Genomic DNA, 17,883 nt, shown 5'->3' on the forward strand with positions numbered 1-17,883 from the left:
TCTATTGATTCAACAAATACCAGGAAGGGGTTGGGTTCCTAGTGGCTTTGAAATCAGAGAGCCTGGATTTGAGCCCATGTCTAATTCTTCCACTGGGGCCTTGGAAAAATTACTGAGCTTGCAAAACCTCACTTTTTAAAATCTGTAAAATAAAACTAATAGCCTTATCTAGACTACAGGGATTTGCCACAATTAAATAAGATAACATAAGTAAAGTGCTTAGCTCAGGACTTAAAATTTAGTAAGCCCTCCAGATATGTTACACTATTTAGTATCGTTTTGTTCTTAGCATGTGCTGGGCATTGGAGATACAAAGATGATTTGAAGTGTGTCTCCTCTGGAGTACCTAGCAGTGGTGCTGAAATTAAGAATTTTACTGCAATAAAATAATAACACGAGAGCAGCATGTTGAGAAAACATCTAGGATAAGTACGATCTAATCATTTGTTAAGTGCTGATAAACATCACTTTCTCCCATCGACATGTCTAATACCATCCATAGCATCCATACTGGGAGTCAGCAGTATGCAGGGAAAATGTTGGGCTTAGTGAACTTAGAAGATTTGTGAAGAGTGATGTTTCTCTGATTACCTTACACAGGAGGCATTAGAATATAATCATAATCACCAGATTTGCCTTCTCAATAAGAGAAACATCAAGGTACATCAAGTGGCCTCTGAAAATACACTGGCATTGCATTTTTCTACAGCTGGAGCCTGTAGACCGTGGGACTGCATACTCTTAAGCATTTACCCTAAGATCAGAGTGTCAGATGACAAACTTTCATTAGGGATGTTACTACTGTATTTTCAAAGATGTACTCTGAAAGGCTAACCAAAGGGTACAATGCATAGAATAGCAATAATATGGAAAAAAGGAAACAATTTAATGGGCGGGGCGGGGGAGGTGGTCTGTCATACCTCTAGCCTCATCTCCTCCTCTCTTTTTACTCTACTCCATCCACACTGGCTTTCTCCTGCCTCAGGGACTTTGAACTTGCTGTATCCTCTGCTTGGAATGTTCTTCCCCTCAGATATGCCCAAGATTTGCTGCTTCCTCACCTTCCTCACGTCTTTATTTAACTGTCACCCTCCTTCCCTAGACTAACACTTGCAATACCCTCTGCCCCTTCACCTAACCATCAGTTTACACTGCCCGAATCATTCTGCCTTCACCCCAGCAAAGAGCCAGGAGGTTTAGCGCACATAGGAAGCCAGCACTAAACAGGATGTCAGGGCTGTTGCATTCCTTTTTGAAACGGAAATTGCTTTATTATTATTTTTTCTGATTACAGTCACTCTTTCTCCCCTTGTTAGGACTTCTGGAAATAAACAAGACTGGTCTAATGATGGGCAAAATTAATATTGACAAGGCTTTTTATGTCTCATTGTGTTGACTGACATTAAGCTAGTGTAATTCAAGGTGATGAGGAACAGGGGATTGATACAGTCTGAACTGTATCAATAAATGACCTACAGGCCCATGAAACATGCAAATATTTTAGCAGAGGTCTGGTTTCTCTCGAACAATACTCAAAAGTAGTTGTAGTGAGATCAGTGGAAGGTGTTACAGTGCAAACTGAGTCTGTAGGTGGTGTTAGAAAGAAAACTTATTGGAGAACATTGGCATTTGAGGAAGCTGAAAGCTCTAACATTGAATCATTGAAGAACTTTCCAGAAAGATTTACAGGCAGAATCAACAAGGCTATTCCCTGTGACAAGTGTTTATCTTCAAGGATATGAAGAAAAATGATCACTGGAAAACAAAACTGCCACAGAAATTGCCCTTTCTAGTATTTGCGAGTCAAAACTTTCAAGAGTGTGAGACAAGTGTTATTACAGTACCTGCCTCTGGGACTGTTAAAAGAATTAAAAAGTTGAAAATCCATGTAGAATAATAATTATGAATGCTTATAAAGTTCTTCCAGTGAGCTGGGCTGTTCTAGTTCACTTAATAATTTAACAACTTATTTTTGTCCCCATTTTATAGATCAGAAAACTGAGGCACAAATACATGGACAATTACTGGACTCAGGTCCCATGACTAGCAAGCACCAAAGCCAAATCTGAGCTAGGCAATATGGCTGTGAAGCCTGTAGTATAACCATTATTCTAAACAACCTAAGTATCTGGGAGAGTGACTGTACACGGCAAATGTTACATTGGCAGTTTTTGTGAATTGGTATAGATGAATTAGCTATATGGAAGTGTTTGAATTCAATGTTTGAAACTAATCTCAACAGGCAGGTTGGTAGTATCATTTGGGCTTGGGTCATTTGGTAGGTTACATTAGAACATAATTTGTTCTAGAGCTCCAAAGTCAAAAAGGCACCAATTCTTTCTGAAAACCTTACAGTTTCTCTCTGGTCTGTTATTAAGGATGGCAATTCTATGACTTTCTGAAAAGGAAGTTGTACCATCTTCATTCTTTCTTTTCTAGTACATCTAGTAACTCTCATCATCTTTTTCCTAAACTTATAATAAATATTCATGTAAGCTTTATAATAAATTTCTTTTCTTTCTTTTGTTTTCCATGTTTCCTATATTTTAAACATAACACAATTAAGAACAACTCAGGCCCTGCAGTACACATTTTCAAATGAGTATGATATTGTCCAATGAAAAGATTCAGTGATTCCTCCTTTAAAGCAAAAGCAACCATAGGGGCTTATTTCCCACCATGCTTTTCACTGCTATCTGTCCCTCCAGCCACTCTTTCTTCAGCACTCAGAGGAAAAACTGGGCCTGACCTGTACCTCAGATCCTTGTCCTCTTGATTCCTTAGGGACTTTTTTTCATCTCTGCTCCCTCAGCATCTTCAGTTTCTTTTCACTGCTTACTTCTGCCCTGTCCTTAAGCATGCACAGGGTATACCTGTATTAAAAAATATTTGCCTGATCCTGCTGCTTCCTCAAGCCATCTCTTACTTCTCTTCCTGTATTTATTAGCAAACTTTCCAAACAGTCCACATCTGTGGCTTTCATTTTCTCACCCTCCTTCTTTGAGCCTCTTGATCTATCCCTTACAGCTTACAGTACACTCATTTCTCCCTCCATGTTGTCTTTAGTGCTTATTTTCTATACCATGTATTTTGCCAATTAATCAAACAATTTTGTATCGTTTAAATATTTAATCTTAACAATCTTGTCTTGACTATAAATAAGCTGAAAGGATGAATTTATTTTATCTTTATCAAACAGCTGCTAGCCCTATACTCTACAAATAGGAAGTACACATGAATTAGTACTGGATGACTTGATTTCATATTTTGAATGTAAGCATTTTAATCATAATTAAAGAAACATTAAAAAATGTTCATCAAAAAAGTCTTTTGCCCAAACTCTAAGATAATGCTTTTAATTCACCAAATACTCGTCAGGCTATACTAGGTTGAAGAGTGTCCCACCAAAAAATCATGCCCAGCTGGAATCTTAGAATGTGATCTTATTTGGAAATAGGTCTTTGTAGATGTAGCTAGTTAAGAAGAGGTCATACTGAATGAGGACAGGCCCTTAAATCCAATGATTGGTGTCCTTAGAAGAAGACCATGTGAAGACATGCTTTTGCTGACTTGAAGGATGGAGAGGACTATGCGGAGAGACAGAGGGAAGAAGGACATGTGGAGATGAAAGCAGAAATTGGAGCCATATAGCTGCAGGCCAAGGAACACCAAGGATTGCCAGTAACCACCAGAAGTTAGGAAGAGGCAGGGAAGGATTCTTCCCTGGAGCCTTCAGAGGAAGCATGGCCCTGTCAACACCTTGATTTTGGACTTCTAGACTCCATAGCTGTGAAAGAATAAATTTTTGTTGTTTTAAGCCATACAGTTTGTGGTAATTTATTATGGCCGTCTTAGAAAACTAATACAAGCACTCATTGTGTTCTGCAATGTTCTCAACACTAGATATGAGTGAGCAGAACGTGGAAAACTCCTGCCCTCAGAAAGCTTACATTCTAATGGCGGGGGGTGGGGCAGAGACATAGGAACAAATAGTAAGTAAATAATGTCACATGTTTGGTGGTAAGTGCCACAGAAAAATAAAGCAGGGAAGGGAAAAATGAGTGCCAGGTCTGGGGGAGGCTGTTGTATTCAGCAGCATGGTGACAGAAGGCCCCACAGATAAGATGGCATTTTATCAGAGACCTGGAGGAGGAGAGGGGTGAAAAAGAGAGCCCCAGGCAAGAGGAACCAGCAGAAAGGACAGCAAGTACAAAACTTCTGAGGTAAGATGAATGAGCGAAGAGGAGAGAGTAGAAGAGGAACTCAGAGAAGCAAGGTGGTGGGGTTCAGATCACATGGGCCATGCCGGCCGTTGTGAAGACTTTAGAGTTTACTCTGAGAGAGATGGGAAGCTGTTGAATTGTTCTGAGCAGAGGAGGATGTGATCTGACTTATGTTTAAAAATGACTGCTGTGTTAGTTTTCTATTGCTGCATAACAAATGACCACACATTAGCAGCTTAATATAATGTAGACATATTAGCTCAGTAGTTGGAAATCTAGCTTGGCATGGCTGGGTTTTCTGTTCAGAGTCACAAGATTGAAATCAAAGTATTGGCTAGGCTGAGTTCTCAGCTGGAGGCTCTGGGGGAAAAGCTGCTTTCAAGTTCATGCAGGTTGTTGACAAGATTCAGTTCCACATGGTTGTAGGACCTCGGGCCCTCTTTCTTTGATGGCTGCCAGTGGGGGGCTGCTCTCACCTCCTACAGGCCGCCCACTTTCCTTACCATACGGTCCCCTCCATCTCCCAAGTTTCAGTAGCATGTCAAATACTTTTGGTGCTTCAAATCTCTGACTACCTCTCCTGTGAGCAGCCATGTAAATTCTGTTTTTTAAAGGGCTTGTGTGAGTAGGTCAGGTCCACCCATGTGCTCTGTTTTTTAAAGTGGACTGTGCCATAGAACATAACATAATCATCAGAATTAAATCCATCATATTCACAGTCTCAGAGATTAGGCAGAGATTAGTACATGGAGGGAAAGGAAGAAATTTGGGGAGCCATTTTAGAATTTTGCCTACCACAATCACCATGCCTGTTGTGTTGAGAATACACTATGAGGAGGTGAGAAGAGAACTAGGGAGATTTTTGCAATAATTCAGGTTAAAGGAGATGGTGTCTTGGACCAGGTTGGTAGCAGTGGAGATGGTGAGATATGGTAGAATTCTGATAGAACACGAAGGTAGACGTGAGAGGACTTGCTGGCCAATTGGATGTTTGGTAAGAGGTGACGCAGGAGAGAGTCCACCACGAAAGTGGATGAGTGAGCAGGTGGGGAATATGGGGGAATTGCCAGGCCACTTGATGTTGGTTTTGGATTTTTCTTTTCAGTATAATCGAACCATTTTAATTTTAATAAAATCCTTACTATGCGGATTAATTCCCACCCCCCTCCACCCCACCCCTGAAATTTTACAACAAAGATTTGAATTATCAGTTAGATTATTTTTGTCCATGTCAGATTAAACAGATGATAGCTTCTAGATGGTGTGAGGTTATTTCATTTGTTTCTGTTTGTTTACTTATTTTGTTTTATGGCCATTAATTATTTCAAATCCTACATTCTTGGGTCAACTTTCGCAGATCTAGTTTTTACCATATGTTTTTAAACTTTGTTCATTTTATTTAATGTTGACTGTTTCTGCCACATTTTCTCATTATAAATTGGATAAAACTATGACAGTTTATATATGCTTTTCATGAGAAAACTGTGAGTAATTTCTCTCAAATATTTCTGACCCACTCTATTGTCTCAGATTTGTATTTTAAAAGTTGTAAAATCAATTCTTCCCTATTCTTAATCACTTTGGATGCCAAGAGAAAAAAAGTGTTGGGCTCAAAATGCCCTCAGGATCAAAAAGGCAGAATCAAAACATGTTGCTTTGCAATAAACTCAGGTGATTAGGAAAGAAAGTGAGAAGAGGGGAAGAAGAGAGTTAGATGATTAGATTTTTTGGAGATAGGAGGTGGCTTGATATCTATTTTCTTTTGTCAGCAAACAAAATCTTTCTGATGTACTGAAAAGAGAGCAATAATAAAATATATCATATGCCTACATAGACTTTCCCCCCATTTCATTCTTTTAGAATTTCCAATTCAACTTAGGTAATTTACCTTCCTCTTCCACCCTCCTCTTAGGTTCCTCTTTGTCCCAGAAAGTTAAATCTTGATTCATCCAGTCCAAGCTTGGTGATTCATTCTCCTTGCCAGTGATCAGTTTAGAAGTGGACAAATGACACAAATCTGACCAATGAGACACGAGAGAAAGTCAGCCTTGGGATGAAGGACTTCTGGGAATGATTTTCCTTCCTGATAGATTATAAATGAGAAACGAGATCTTTTTCTGCCTCGTGAAATAGCTGTATGAGCAAATGATGTGTTGCTGTAGCAGCTATGCTCGATCCTGAGAGGACAAGCCAATGACAGTCTGAAAATGGCAGAGCTGAAAGACAGAAAGAACCCGGGTCCTTGAGAATGTTGTCGGACCATTATGTTAATTGCCTTACTTCTGCACTTCCAATTATATAAAATGCTAATAATAGCACAACAAAAAAACCCTCCATAGTTTAAACAACTTTTGACCAGGTTTTCTATTACTTGCAGCCAAAAACATTCTGATATAATCCTCCTACAGAATCAGGGAGGTGTGAATTATAGGTGAACTGTATGTCTGAGAGCCAGTCTGATGGCTCCAGGATTAGAAGGCATGTATTCAGGCCCATCAATTATTAAACCTTTATGCTTGGTTGGTTTCTATTCAGACATCCATAGACGGCATTTATCATTTGCTCCTTAGTGCTTTCATAGCACTTTGATCATTTACTGGAAATACATATAGCATTTTTTTTTAAATCATAGTTAATGTTTATGTTTCCCTTAATAATGTGAATTATTTGAGGACAAGGGCCATATCTATCATTTTCACATCTCTAGTGACCACTAAAGTGCCTGACACATAGAAAATGCTTAATGAATGTTTGCTCACTTGGAGAATTACTTTATGTTGACATGTGTGTGCTGGGTTCATGAGGCAGAAGGACCCCCTCAACCCTACTGAGGAAAGCAGAAGCAGATTCAGTAGGACAAGGGAGTTAGGTTGGAAGGCCCACACTATAGATTAGCTCTTGTGGGAAGATATAGTCATGAGGGCAAGAGAAAATTCTTCACTTTGACTATCCAGCAAGTTCTTCAAGGAGTCACCCTTGTCTCTGCTCGTCTTCATTCTTCATGTTCCCATACGTTAATTAACTCCAAAATACATCCTATCTTTTCTTTTCTTTTCTTTTCTTTTTTCTTTCTTTCTTTCTTTCTTTTTTTTACATCTTGAATGCTACCACTTTCTCCAATCTGCCATCATCTCTTACCTGAACAAACTACTCCTCACCCCACCATCACCGTTATCTACACAGGAGTCAGAGACGTACTATAGAAAAGGAAATACGATCATGTCATACTCATGCTTAAAAGAAAGAGAAAGCCTTTCTGTGTCTCTCTGTTCTATCATAATATTTTAGACCTAGCATATATTACTGTCTGACATTATTTCTGTGTTTGCCTACTACCTACATGCACCATGGATTATAAAGGTCCACGATAGCAGGCTCCTCATTTCCACTGTTTAGTGCCAGATTCTTGTACCTGTAAGTAATACTGCCCTGCAGGAAACATTCAATACATGTCGAAGAGTTAAACGATATAGCATCTGGCCACCATAAGGCCTTAGCCCTGAAAAAATTTTAAATAGAATGAAAGAATAAAGAAATAAAGGAATAAAGAATAAAGTAAAATAACAGGGAAACAGGAGCCATGAAATTCATGGACCTGAATTTGAGCAGGTGGGGCTTTAAAACAACTGAGAAAAACCAGAAGAAGTCCGAGCCCCGCAAAGGTGGTGTTACAATGATAGTCAGTTTTGGGGGACCCAGTGTGAAGACAGGAAAGAAATGTGTGGTGGTATCCATCTGATACTCACTTCCTCTTCTTTTATTATACATCCTGAATGACAATGGCCCTCAGGGTGCCAGGAATAAAGTCCCTGTTAGCTGCGGCACTGTCTTAAATTATCTCTGCTTCTTGGGCCTTAGATGCTGAGTTATGTGACCTAAGCTCATGGCTCTACTTACTTCTCCAGTGAACCAAATAATCAAAAAAAAAAAAAAAAGTGCACATTATGTATACACTTTAATAAAGCAAATGGTTTATCATTAAGTTTTAAAAAAACTTCTTAGGAAGTTATAATTTCAAAGTACAATATAAAACTGCAAACACAGTACTTGAAAAGAATAAAACAGCTAACTCAGAAATTCTAACTTTGTGGTTTTAGCTTACTCTCAGATTGAGAGACACACCTTTTGGATGTCATAATGGAGCTGTGAAGACTAAAGGTAAAAATATTTACAAGGTACTGATTTACAACAATTGTTAGCATCAAGCCATAAGGCAATGACTAATCATTAACTTAGAAATAACTCTCACCAAAGCAGTTCTTTAAACAGTTACTTATGGGAATCTGCAAACTCAAGGAAGGCTAGAGGTCAAGACTTGGATTCCTATGTTCTAGTATTTACTCCCAAAACCCTAAACTTCTATGCTGCTGTTTCTTCAGTGTAAAAGTCAAGATATTAATATCTCTCTCTGATATGCACTGTCCCATGAAGATCAAATGATACAATATAAGGTGCATTAGAAAGAAAGCAAGTGTAATTCAGTGCAAACTAAATCTGGACCTACTGCTACTACTAAAAATACTAAATACTAAATAATACTAGTCAAAAGTGTGGGATGTTAGTCCTTGGCTGGAAAGTGTTGCCTCTCTCCAGCTTTACAGAAAAAGAGGCAGCGGGAGCAGCAAGTGCTTTTCCTCAGAATACTTAGCACCCAGGGATTAGCAGTCATGAAATTGTAATATAGAAATATAAATGGGAAGTAGTAACACTTATGCTAATATGGCTCCATTATTAACTTTATACTTGATTACAAGCTAACAGCATGATTTGGGTTTAAGAGCATCAGCTCTAGAGTCACATTGCCTAATCCCAACTCTGTAGAATTTCAAGCACATTCCTTAACTTTTTTGGTAGCTAGCTTCTGAGATGGTTCCAATGATCTCCACCACTAGTATTCATGCCTTTGTGTAATGCCCTCTCACTCTGTGCCAGGGTTGCTTTGTGTGACCAATAGAATACAACAGAAGTAATGGCTGTGTTCCATCGGTCATACTTCTGAGGCTAGGTCATAAAAGGCACTGCAGCTTCTTAATTGGTTGCTCTCTTGAATTCTTCATTCTAAGGAAAGCCACCTGCCTGGCACCCTATGGAGAAATCTAGATGGTGGGGAACTGAGGACTCTAGCTAATAGCCATGGGAGAGAGCTTAGAAGTGGATCCTCCAGCTCCAATCAAGTTTTGTGATGACACCTTGACTGCAGTCTTATGATAGACCTTGAACCAAAGCCAGCCAGCTAAGCCACTGCCAAATTCCCGACCCATAGAAACTGTGACATAAAAAAAATGTTTGTTGTTTAAGTTTTGGGGTAATTCATTTTATAGTAATAAATAACTAAAACATCCTTTCAAAATTTCTGTAAATCCTCTGTAAAAATGTGATGATAATGGTATCTTTCTCAAAAGCATTGTTATAAGGGTCAAATGAGAAGAATATTGAGAGCCCTCAGCCCCACACTGATACATGGTGGCTGTTATTACATACCTTTTCTTCCAGGAGCAAAGTGGTCCTACATGCATTTATAGTCACAGTCCCCATAGGCCTCAGCACTGCGTTAAGTCATAAAATTTCAAGTATATAGATCCAGCTCTACGTGGTCCCTTTACTTCATCATTCTCTAACTATCAGTTGGGCAAAGTCTTCTCTTTTTCTCTCTGATCCCTTTTTGAATGGGAGGCAAAATGTCTAAGAGAGAAAATTCTAAGGCACATGCTATGGCTAGGGAACCAAAAGGCAAAATAGCTGGCCTGAAAAAGACCAACCCACTGACCTCATGAGCCCTCGACAAAGGTTGACAATAGTTAACTGAGCTAGCTGGAGTCAATTCAAGCTTTTACAGAGCTCACTGTTTAGAAACTGTCCTCTGAAATATACAAAGCTTTCATTCAGTCTCATTTCTGTGCTTTTAAACCTGGAATAGATCCTGGACTTCCTCAGGCAAACTTCATAGATATTATCTTTTCTTTCTCTGATTATTCTTGTCTCCTTCACATTTGGGTTTTCTTTCATTACTTTACTGATGGATGGGTAAGCAGTCAAATTTCCTATGCACTGAAAGAAGGTATTGAGGAAATTTACTGCTAAAGCAGTAAAAGGAACAAAAAGAACAGATATGTTTCTGTCCCATAATAAAACTCAACAATAAAACTATTTGACAAATAACAAAATGTGATAAAATTATTTGATAAATATTTTAAAAACTCAGACTATAATATAATGTAAAGGGGAAAATAAAGGGATCATAAATGTTGAATGAGAAGGTTTTATTGCCACTAAGCCATGAGGATTTCTAGAATTCCATGATGAGTAAAGTATTTTTATATATTTTATACTGATTCTCTGGGAAACAGAATGTTTAAATATGTAATATCTTTTTTAATAGTATATTTGAAGAATTTAAAACAAAATACAATTCTTTTATTATCTATACAGAAGGAAGTGAACTTTAAATTTTGTTTGGTGAAATAATTCCTGACCTCAAGGAGTTTTGTTCTAAAAAAAAAAAAAAAATGACAATAATATTAAGTAATCATCACCCTCCCGCTCCCTCCCCCACTCTCTCACTTTCCGGATGTGTCTAGTTCTGCTGAAGTCATTTTTTCATATGGAAACACTTAACCTTCCTTTAAATTGACCTCTCAGGGGACGGATTTGGGTTTGTTCATTTCTTCCTCCCTACTTTTGGCTGTTTATATCTTTGCTTTCCATATAGTCTAAGACTTTGTTGTTGTTGTTATTTTTCCTATCAAAATCTTCCTTCCTCTTCTCTTTTTTTTCCTTCCTTCCCATTTATATATCCTCTCTCCCACCTCCCTTCCTCTCTTCCTTTAGGTATTTGTTTGACTTTAAACCTAGATTAACAATACGAAAAACATTTCTTGGGTAATAACTCTGGATTCTTTGTAAGAATGTTGTCCCTTAAAGTGGCACAGCCCAGGAATAGCATGGCTAATCTAGCAAAAATGCTGCATTCCTGAGCTTTCAACTCTGTCCCTTATGAGAAGGCCGGAGTTGAAAAAAGATTTCACTTTTCTCCTCAAATATACAGACTGTACATGCAAATTAAGAAATATGAGGAGACAAATAACTTGAGTGGTAGTGTAAATAAAACGCATAATGAAACCATATCTCCACTCAGTTGCCCAAGAGATGTCCTTAGCTACACTCCTCTTACTTCCTATGTCTCCAATGACCAAAGTCTAATCATTCACATTTCTGTGTAGCTCTACAGCTTCTCCTGGGACACTCCCCTTGCTTCCCCTCCAGGCTTGCCTCACTTCAATCTACCTTCCCACTGTCATACGCAACAGTTCAGGCACGCCCAGAATTCTCCAGCAGTTCCCCAGAGCCTATCGATTAAAATCGAACTCTTTTTCCTGCTGCCCACTCTCTTCTCTTGCTAAGAGTCCTTTTATAGTTGAGATTAGAGGATCTAATCTCTTGTCTCTGTGTTGACACATAGGCATTCACGTTTTTCTGGAAAATCTTATCTCCAGAGTCTGTTATTAACTATTCAACTCCCAACCCCTAGGCCCCCACAAAAGAAACCTCTTGTGAGAGTTCTTCCTGTGCTTTCCCAGAAGTAACACTTCTAACCCCAGGGAAGTCTGCTCAAGTCTCTCTTTATCACTGACTCATAATCATAGTTAGGTGGAGACATGTGAATCTCTAGGGAAGTCCCTATCAAGGAGATATTCTTGAAATATTTGTTCAGATTTCATTTGAAGAAGAAACTAAGTGCTCTTTAAGGGAAATGACAGCCCATTCCCAGGCTTCATGCATTACCCAATAAAACAAAACCCTTGTAGGTAATGTGACCAAACCACATGGAAGGCAGTTACCTGACCCAAGCCCGTAGGCCATTTCACCGTCCATCACAAGTGGCTTATCAAAATATAGCATTCTTTCTTTCCAACATTCCCCAAGGAAAGTTCTGATAATTACAGTTTTACCCATCCTTCCAGTGATGTTATGGGGCCTCAGTGATGTTTTGGAGAAAATGCGGGCTGTTCTGATTACTTTTATTTATTTATTTTTTATTATTTAATTTTAATTTTAATTAATTAAATTTTTTATGACACTGGTTAACGAAATCCAATAAGTTTCAACTGTACACTTTAACAGTAAGGCATATATATATTTATACTGTGTGTTCCCATTGTTCTGGTTACTTTGATTTGTTTGTATATCCATTTCCCACTAGACTAAACTTGAGGTCAAAGATCTTTATATTTATAAAATTTGACCTTTGTCTTTGCAGCAACTAGCACAATGCCTGGAACATGATGTAAGTCGTGAATATTTATTGATTGTATGGATGACCCATCCTTTGGCTTTCTCTGTGTAGTTGCTTATATATACAGAGTATCACTTTATTAAAATAGTTGTATTTTAACAGTTCACAACAAAAGGTCAAATATAAGTAGAGCGATGTCTGTCTGCCACTTAACAGTTGAAAATGGTGGTAACCGTTGCTTTAAGTAACTAAAAGTCAGTATCAACAGCTCAACACACTCAGTTATTTAACCTCTGGCATCTTTGCCTTGGCCCTGAAATTACCAGCAAACATGGTTTTTTATAGCTCTGTAAACTACTTCTGAACTGTCCCCTTGAAATCTGGATAAGACCCCCTTATATATAAGCACTGTCTGCACATTTCCTGGGTTACTATACCATCCAGAGAAGACGCTTCAGTTAGCTGTCCAGAATGTGTAATACTGAAATGAAAGTCATATATTTAAAAGGAAATTTGGGCCAGAGGAGACCCAAACTAGGTATTCTTACTTGCTTGCCTCCAACAGTGTGTATTCCATTATATGAATATTTTATATTAAGAACTAGGGCTAAACTAAAAGAAATGCAGGTGGCTTTAGACGAAAGAATACACCAAACATCGCTGATTCTACCCCCCTATGAACATCATCATGTAGTACACCAATTTTATGATTTAACTCTGAAATACTTCTATAAGGGGTCAAATAGTTATTTTCCTGCATCCGGACGCTTCAATTGATGGATTTCCATGATCCCGGAAGGAAAACTACCTGGGTGCCCTGTGCACTGTCATTTCTCACAATTGCACTTCGGGGCTTACTTCCTTATTTTTCCGTCTCCTTATGATATCATTACAGCTGTCTGGGATCTTTAACACTGCCTCTTTTTGAAAACCACGAACACGAAAGTTTTAAAAAATTTAAATTTAAATTTAAAGTGTATTAAATTTAGATTTAATTTTTAAAAAATCCTAAGACTTCTCCCTAATTTCAGGAAGTATATATTTGTTATACATAAAACTTGGCGGCTTCAAGGTTCTCGTAGCCTAAACACTGGAGACCCCGCGAAGTGAATCTTGCTGCTACACTTAGAACCAGCGGCAGCTCCAGAGAAGCCTCAGCTAAAACCTGATGCACTGGTCCCAGCCCCCAGCAAAATCCCTCATTCTCCTCAATGTGGTTAAACAGAACCAGATTCTGATCTCCAACTGTCTTATCTTTTTCAGATGTTTCAAACTTACTGCCTTTGTTCAGCAGAACGGCTGGCACGGTGATGATGGTGACGAGCGCAGCAGTTCCCAGCAATCCTAGGAGCACCTTCCACTGTGTCTGCAAAGCCGGTTAGATCATGTTCAGTTAGAGCGAGCCCTTTGGCCCCAGTGTGGGTAAGAGGGTCGGGGCCTGGGCTGCACCTGAAGCAGAGAGATTTGCCTATAGGCGTGCACTGGAGAGGGGCACGGTGGGCTGGGAGGATTAAGAGTGAGCCAGTCCGAGGTTGCGAGAGCGGCTGCCCTTGAACTTGTGGCCTCCGAACACATTACCGTTTGCTTCTCTACGCCTGCACGCCAGAAGCCAAGTGAGGATTCGGGCTTTGCGATTTATTGGTGTTTCTCTGGATCGTCCAAGGATCAGCACCTGGGTTCTATCAGAAACTCCGCAAGATCAAGAGCGAGGCAAGAGCTCTGGGACGTCCCTTCACCTGTCAGAGGGTGGCCCTGGAGCTTCTGCCTAATAAGAGCCCCTGAACCGGTTCCGTGGACAATTTGGAGGGAGTTTGGTGAAGAGACGCCTACAACTCAACCCGGGGGCTCGGGAAGCAGGAGGCGCGCTACTAACTCACCTTCATCGTCGGCGTCTGCTCGGAACTGAGCGTCCGGAGCGGGAGGGCAGACAGAAGTCAGGCGAGCCGCCGAGACTCGAGTCCAACTCCGCGGCTCCGGGCCGCGGAGTCACTCAGCTCTCCCAAGTTTCAGCCCCTAGTTAAACATTAGCGAGCGCCCAGCCGGCTCCGTATAAAGGGCCGCAGTGCAGGCTGCGGCAGAAGGCGCGCAGGCTTCTGACACTGGCATCCCGGCCGGGGGGCGTCCGAGAGGCACCTCACCCGGGCTGTACAGGGCGCCGGGTGGCAGCTGGGGCGCGCAGGGTGCGGAGTCCCGGGCACGCGCGGGAGCTGTTGTGAAAGCCTGAGCTGGGGTGAGCAGGTCCCTGGTATCCGAAGCGGAGAGCCAAGGCCGCCCACACTGAAAGGAGCCTTGAAGCTCAGCTTGGGCAGTCTCACGTGGACAGGCAACCGAACTGAGAGCTCAGAGAGGGCACGGGGCTCTGCAAACTCACACAGCTCACTACTGGCAGCTGGAACAAAAACTTCTGGAAGGCAAAGAGAGAGAGAGAAAAGGTGATTGATTGTTCATACTTAGAGGATCAGTGTCTGGATTCACCGCCCGCCCCCAACTCTTTCCTTATTTTCCTCCTTGTCTTGCAGACACCTCCTCTTCAAGATGCCAAAAATAATACTAACACCTATGTGTGACTTACTTTTTCCCAGGCGTTGCTCTAAGTTTTGCTGTGTTTATTTTACAGGGAAGAAGCTTAGGCACAGAGAGGTTAAGTCACTGGGTCACTTCACATGGCTAGGAAGTTATGAGCCTGAATTCAGAGTTTGTGTTATTAACCACTGCTCCAGATGGCCTCTTATCTTTCAGTCTTGCAAAGAAGATTTGGAGAAGAGAAAAAGATCAAGGGTGGCTCTTCCTTCCCCTAGCTCCCCATTATGACCTGCAGGTTCGTTCGTTAATTCATTCACTCATCTCTACATTTATTTATTCCATCCATCCTACTAATATTTGGATGGCTAGAAGGTACCAGACCCTCTTCTAGATGCTGAGATAGGGAAGTTTAACAAGACAGATGAGGTCTGTGCACTTGGTGCTTTCAATATAAAATACACAGGTACCTAGCTGCCTCTAGGGCTTGTCTATGCCTCCTTCCTTTCTAGAGGTACTTCTATACTCTAAAAGGCCTCTTCAGTTTGTTCACTGTAGCTGAAAAGCAAAGCCTCTCTGTCTATAGTTAGAGGCACACAATTGAAAATGCAAAGTCCTATTGAGCATTAAAATATGATTATGAATAAATTCAAATTTCCATTCTTTATCTCCTTTCCAGACTTTGCTTCTGCACTCGGATCTTTTCTCCTCTTGACCACTAATTGCTTGTGATATATACATACACTTACCCACACCCACCTCTAGAAGCTCAAACTGAACTCTTCATCTTCTCCATGACCCTTGCCCCACCCTTCTCTGATCACCACCATCTTCATTAAGTGTCTCCATTCATCATTCAAAAACACTGAAAACTTCAGTCATTTCAGATTTTCTTCTTCATTGTCCTGCTACATTCACTTAGCTACCAATTACTCATCAATTCTGCCTTTACAGGTATCTCTCAAATCCATCCCCTCCTCCTTCCAACTGTTTGCAAAAGTGAGTCAGTGGTGTTACTGGAGACTACAGGGAATGGTGCCATTTTGGGGACTTAGAATTGGCCTCTGCTATCACAAGTTTGTACACTCAGCAATGAAGGAGGGAAGCTACAAGTCACATGAGCCTTTGGGAGGGACATCCATACACCTGAGCCTATTCTTAACCTCCATGCCTACACCATGGCACTCTCTATCCAGCAGTTTCTGGGGAGACTGGAAGGAGATTGGCTGACATCCATGGGACAGATCATCTTGTTCTCTGGAGGGCATCCCATGAAACACAAATATCTTCACACCATACCCACTTCAAAAGACTCTTTTACATATCTCCCTCACCTTGACCTCTATGTCGCCAATCTTTCAATCTTGTTTTTTTTAAGTTTCCAGGAACCAGCTGGTCAACACATTAGCCACCACCTATGAGTCATTGTAACCTTACATTAGGCCATCTCTCTTCCTATGCACAACGGAAAAACAGATGTACTACTCTAAGTTCTGTCTGTTAGGAAGATTTCTCTTTCTACTGTATTTCGGGGCACCCCTGAGAGGGACTGTGATGCAGCAGCCATTTACTTAGGACTGATATCTGCTTACTTTGCATAAAGCCAATTCTTGTCCCTCTCCTGTTGCTTAGTTACACTGTACTCCCTATGAAAATATAGGTGTGTGTTGATGGAGAGATATTAAAGCAGTGGGAGAGGGCACCATGGAGTCTAAATTTTCTGCTCATGTGATTTTCTTGTGCCTCTGGAACACTTGGGCTTGTCTCCTATAGCCTATAGTTACCATTTCCACTTAATAATGGGATGTTGCTGAACATGCCCAACCATCATACGGTGGATCAGGTAACAACCAGTTCATTACGGGTAGTTCAGGTTATATAGTTACTTGGTACTATGGGTAGAATTGTGTCCCCTCCAAAAAAAGAGATGTTGAAGTCCTAATCCCCAGAATTTCAGAAAGTGACCTTCTTTGGAGATAGGTCTATAGGTCCTCACAGAAATAGTTAGGTTAGAAATAAGTCATTAGAGTGGGCTCTAATTCAATATGACCGGTGTCATTATAAGAAGGGGGAATTTGGACACAGAGACATGCTTAGAGAGATGATGTGAAGGGTAAAAAGGGAGAAGACAGTCGTGTATAAGCCAAGGAGAGAAACTTGGAACACATCCTTTCCTCACAGGCCTCAGAAGGAGCGAACCTTGCCAGTCCCTTGATTTGAGACTTCCAGCCTCCAGAACTGTGAGACAATAAATTTCTGTTGTTTAAGCCTCCCATTTTGTGGTACTTTGTTATAGTAGCCCTCGCAAATGAATATACTTGGTGTTCCATGATCAAGCTTTCAGTCTTTACCAAGACCCAATAGAAAGAGAGGAGATGAAGGGGTTTGGGGGAACGGGTGGCAAAGGTGAAGGTGAATAAAAGGCACAAACTGCCAGTTACAAATAAACCATGGAGATATGGAGTACAGCATAGGGAATATAGTCAATAATATCATAATATCATTTTATGATGACAAATGGTTGCTAAGCTTAATGTGGTGATCACATTGTCAGGTACTTGAATGTCAAATTACTTTGTTGTACAGCTGAAACCAATATAATATTTTATTATTACTAATATAATATTGTACAACTATACTTAGTACAAAATAATAAAAAAATAAAACAATTCTGAGGAAGAAGGACTTAAAGATGGGCAGAACAGAGGAAAAAGAAGCACATAAAAATAAAAAGAGAGGAGCTGATTTTCATACAGTGAATAGTCATTGGCTGTTGTAGCCATCATCCAAGATGAGCCCCCAAAGTTTTGGGGTATTTTATTATGCATCAATAGATAACTAATACATTGACAAAGAGGTCATGGCTTTGTTCTAAAAACTCTAGGCATTTCTTATGAGGGCTTACTG

General features: G+C 40.3%; 1 protein-coding gene across 4 annotated transcripts in view; it reads right to left on the bottom strand.

Moving 5' to 3' along the window:
* The window catches only part of DPP4 (dipeptidyl peptidase 4), a 74,025-nt gene extending 59,551 nt beyond the window's left edge, over positions 1-14,474 (bottom strand). For 2 of the 4 annotated variants that reach the window (XM_039855670.1, XM_039855669.1), the window contains exons 1-3: positions 14,334-14,474; positions 13,735-13,822; positions 6,112-6,240 (exon numbers count right to left, since the gene is read on the bottom strand). In XM_039855670.1, coding sequence (XP_039711604.1) covers positions 6,112-6,240; positions 13,735-13,822; positions 14,334-14,339 — 223 coding nt within the window. In that variant the 5' untranslated portion in view covers positions 14,340-14,474. The remainder of the gene's footprint in view (positions 1-6,111; positions 6,241-13,734; positions 13,823-14,333) is intronic. The other 2 variants (XM_039855672.1, XM_039855671.1) reach the window with 1 other exon arrangement.
* Between the last annotated feature and the right edge of the window lie 3,409 nt (positions 14,475-17,883).

The sequence above is a fragment of the Pteropus medius genome, unplaced genomic scaffold, assembly GCF_902729225.1.
Source record: "Pteropus medius unplaced genomic scaffold, Ma_sr-lr_union100, whole genome shotgun sequence".
In the NCBI taxonomy this organism is placed as follows: domain Eukaryota; kingdom Metazoa; phylum Chordata; class Mammalia; order Chiroptera; family Pteropodidae; genus Pteropus; species Pteropus medius.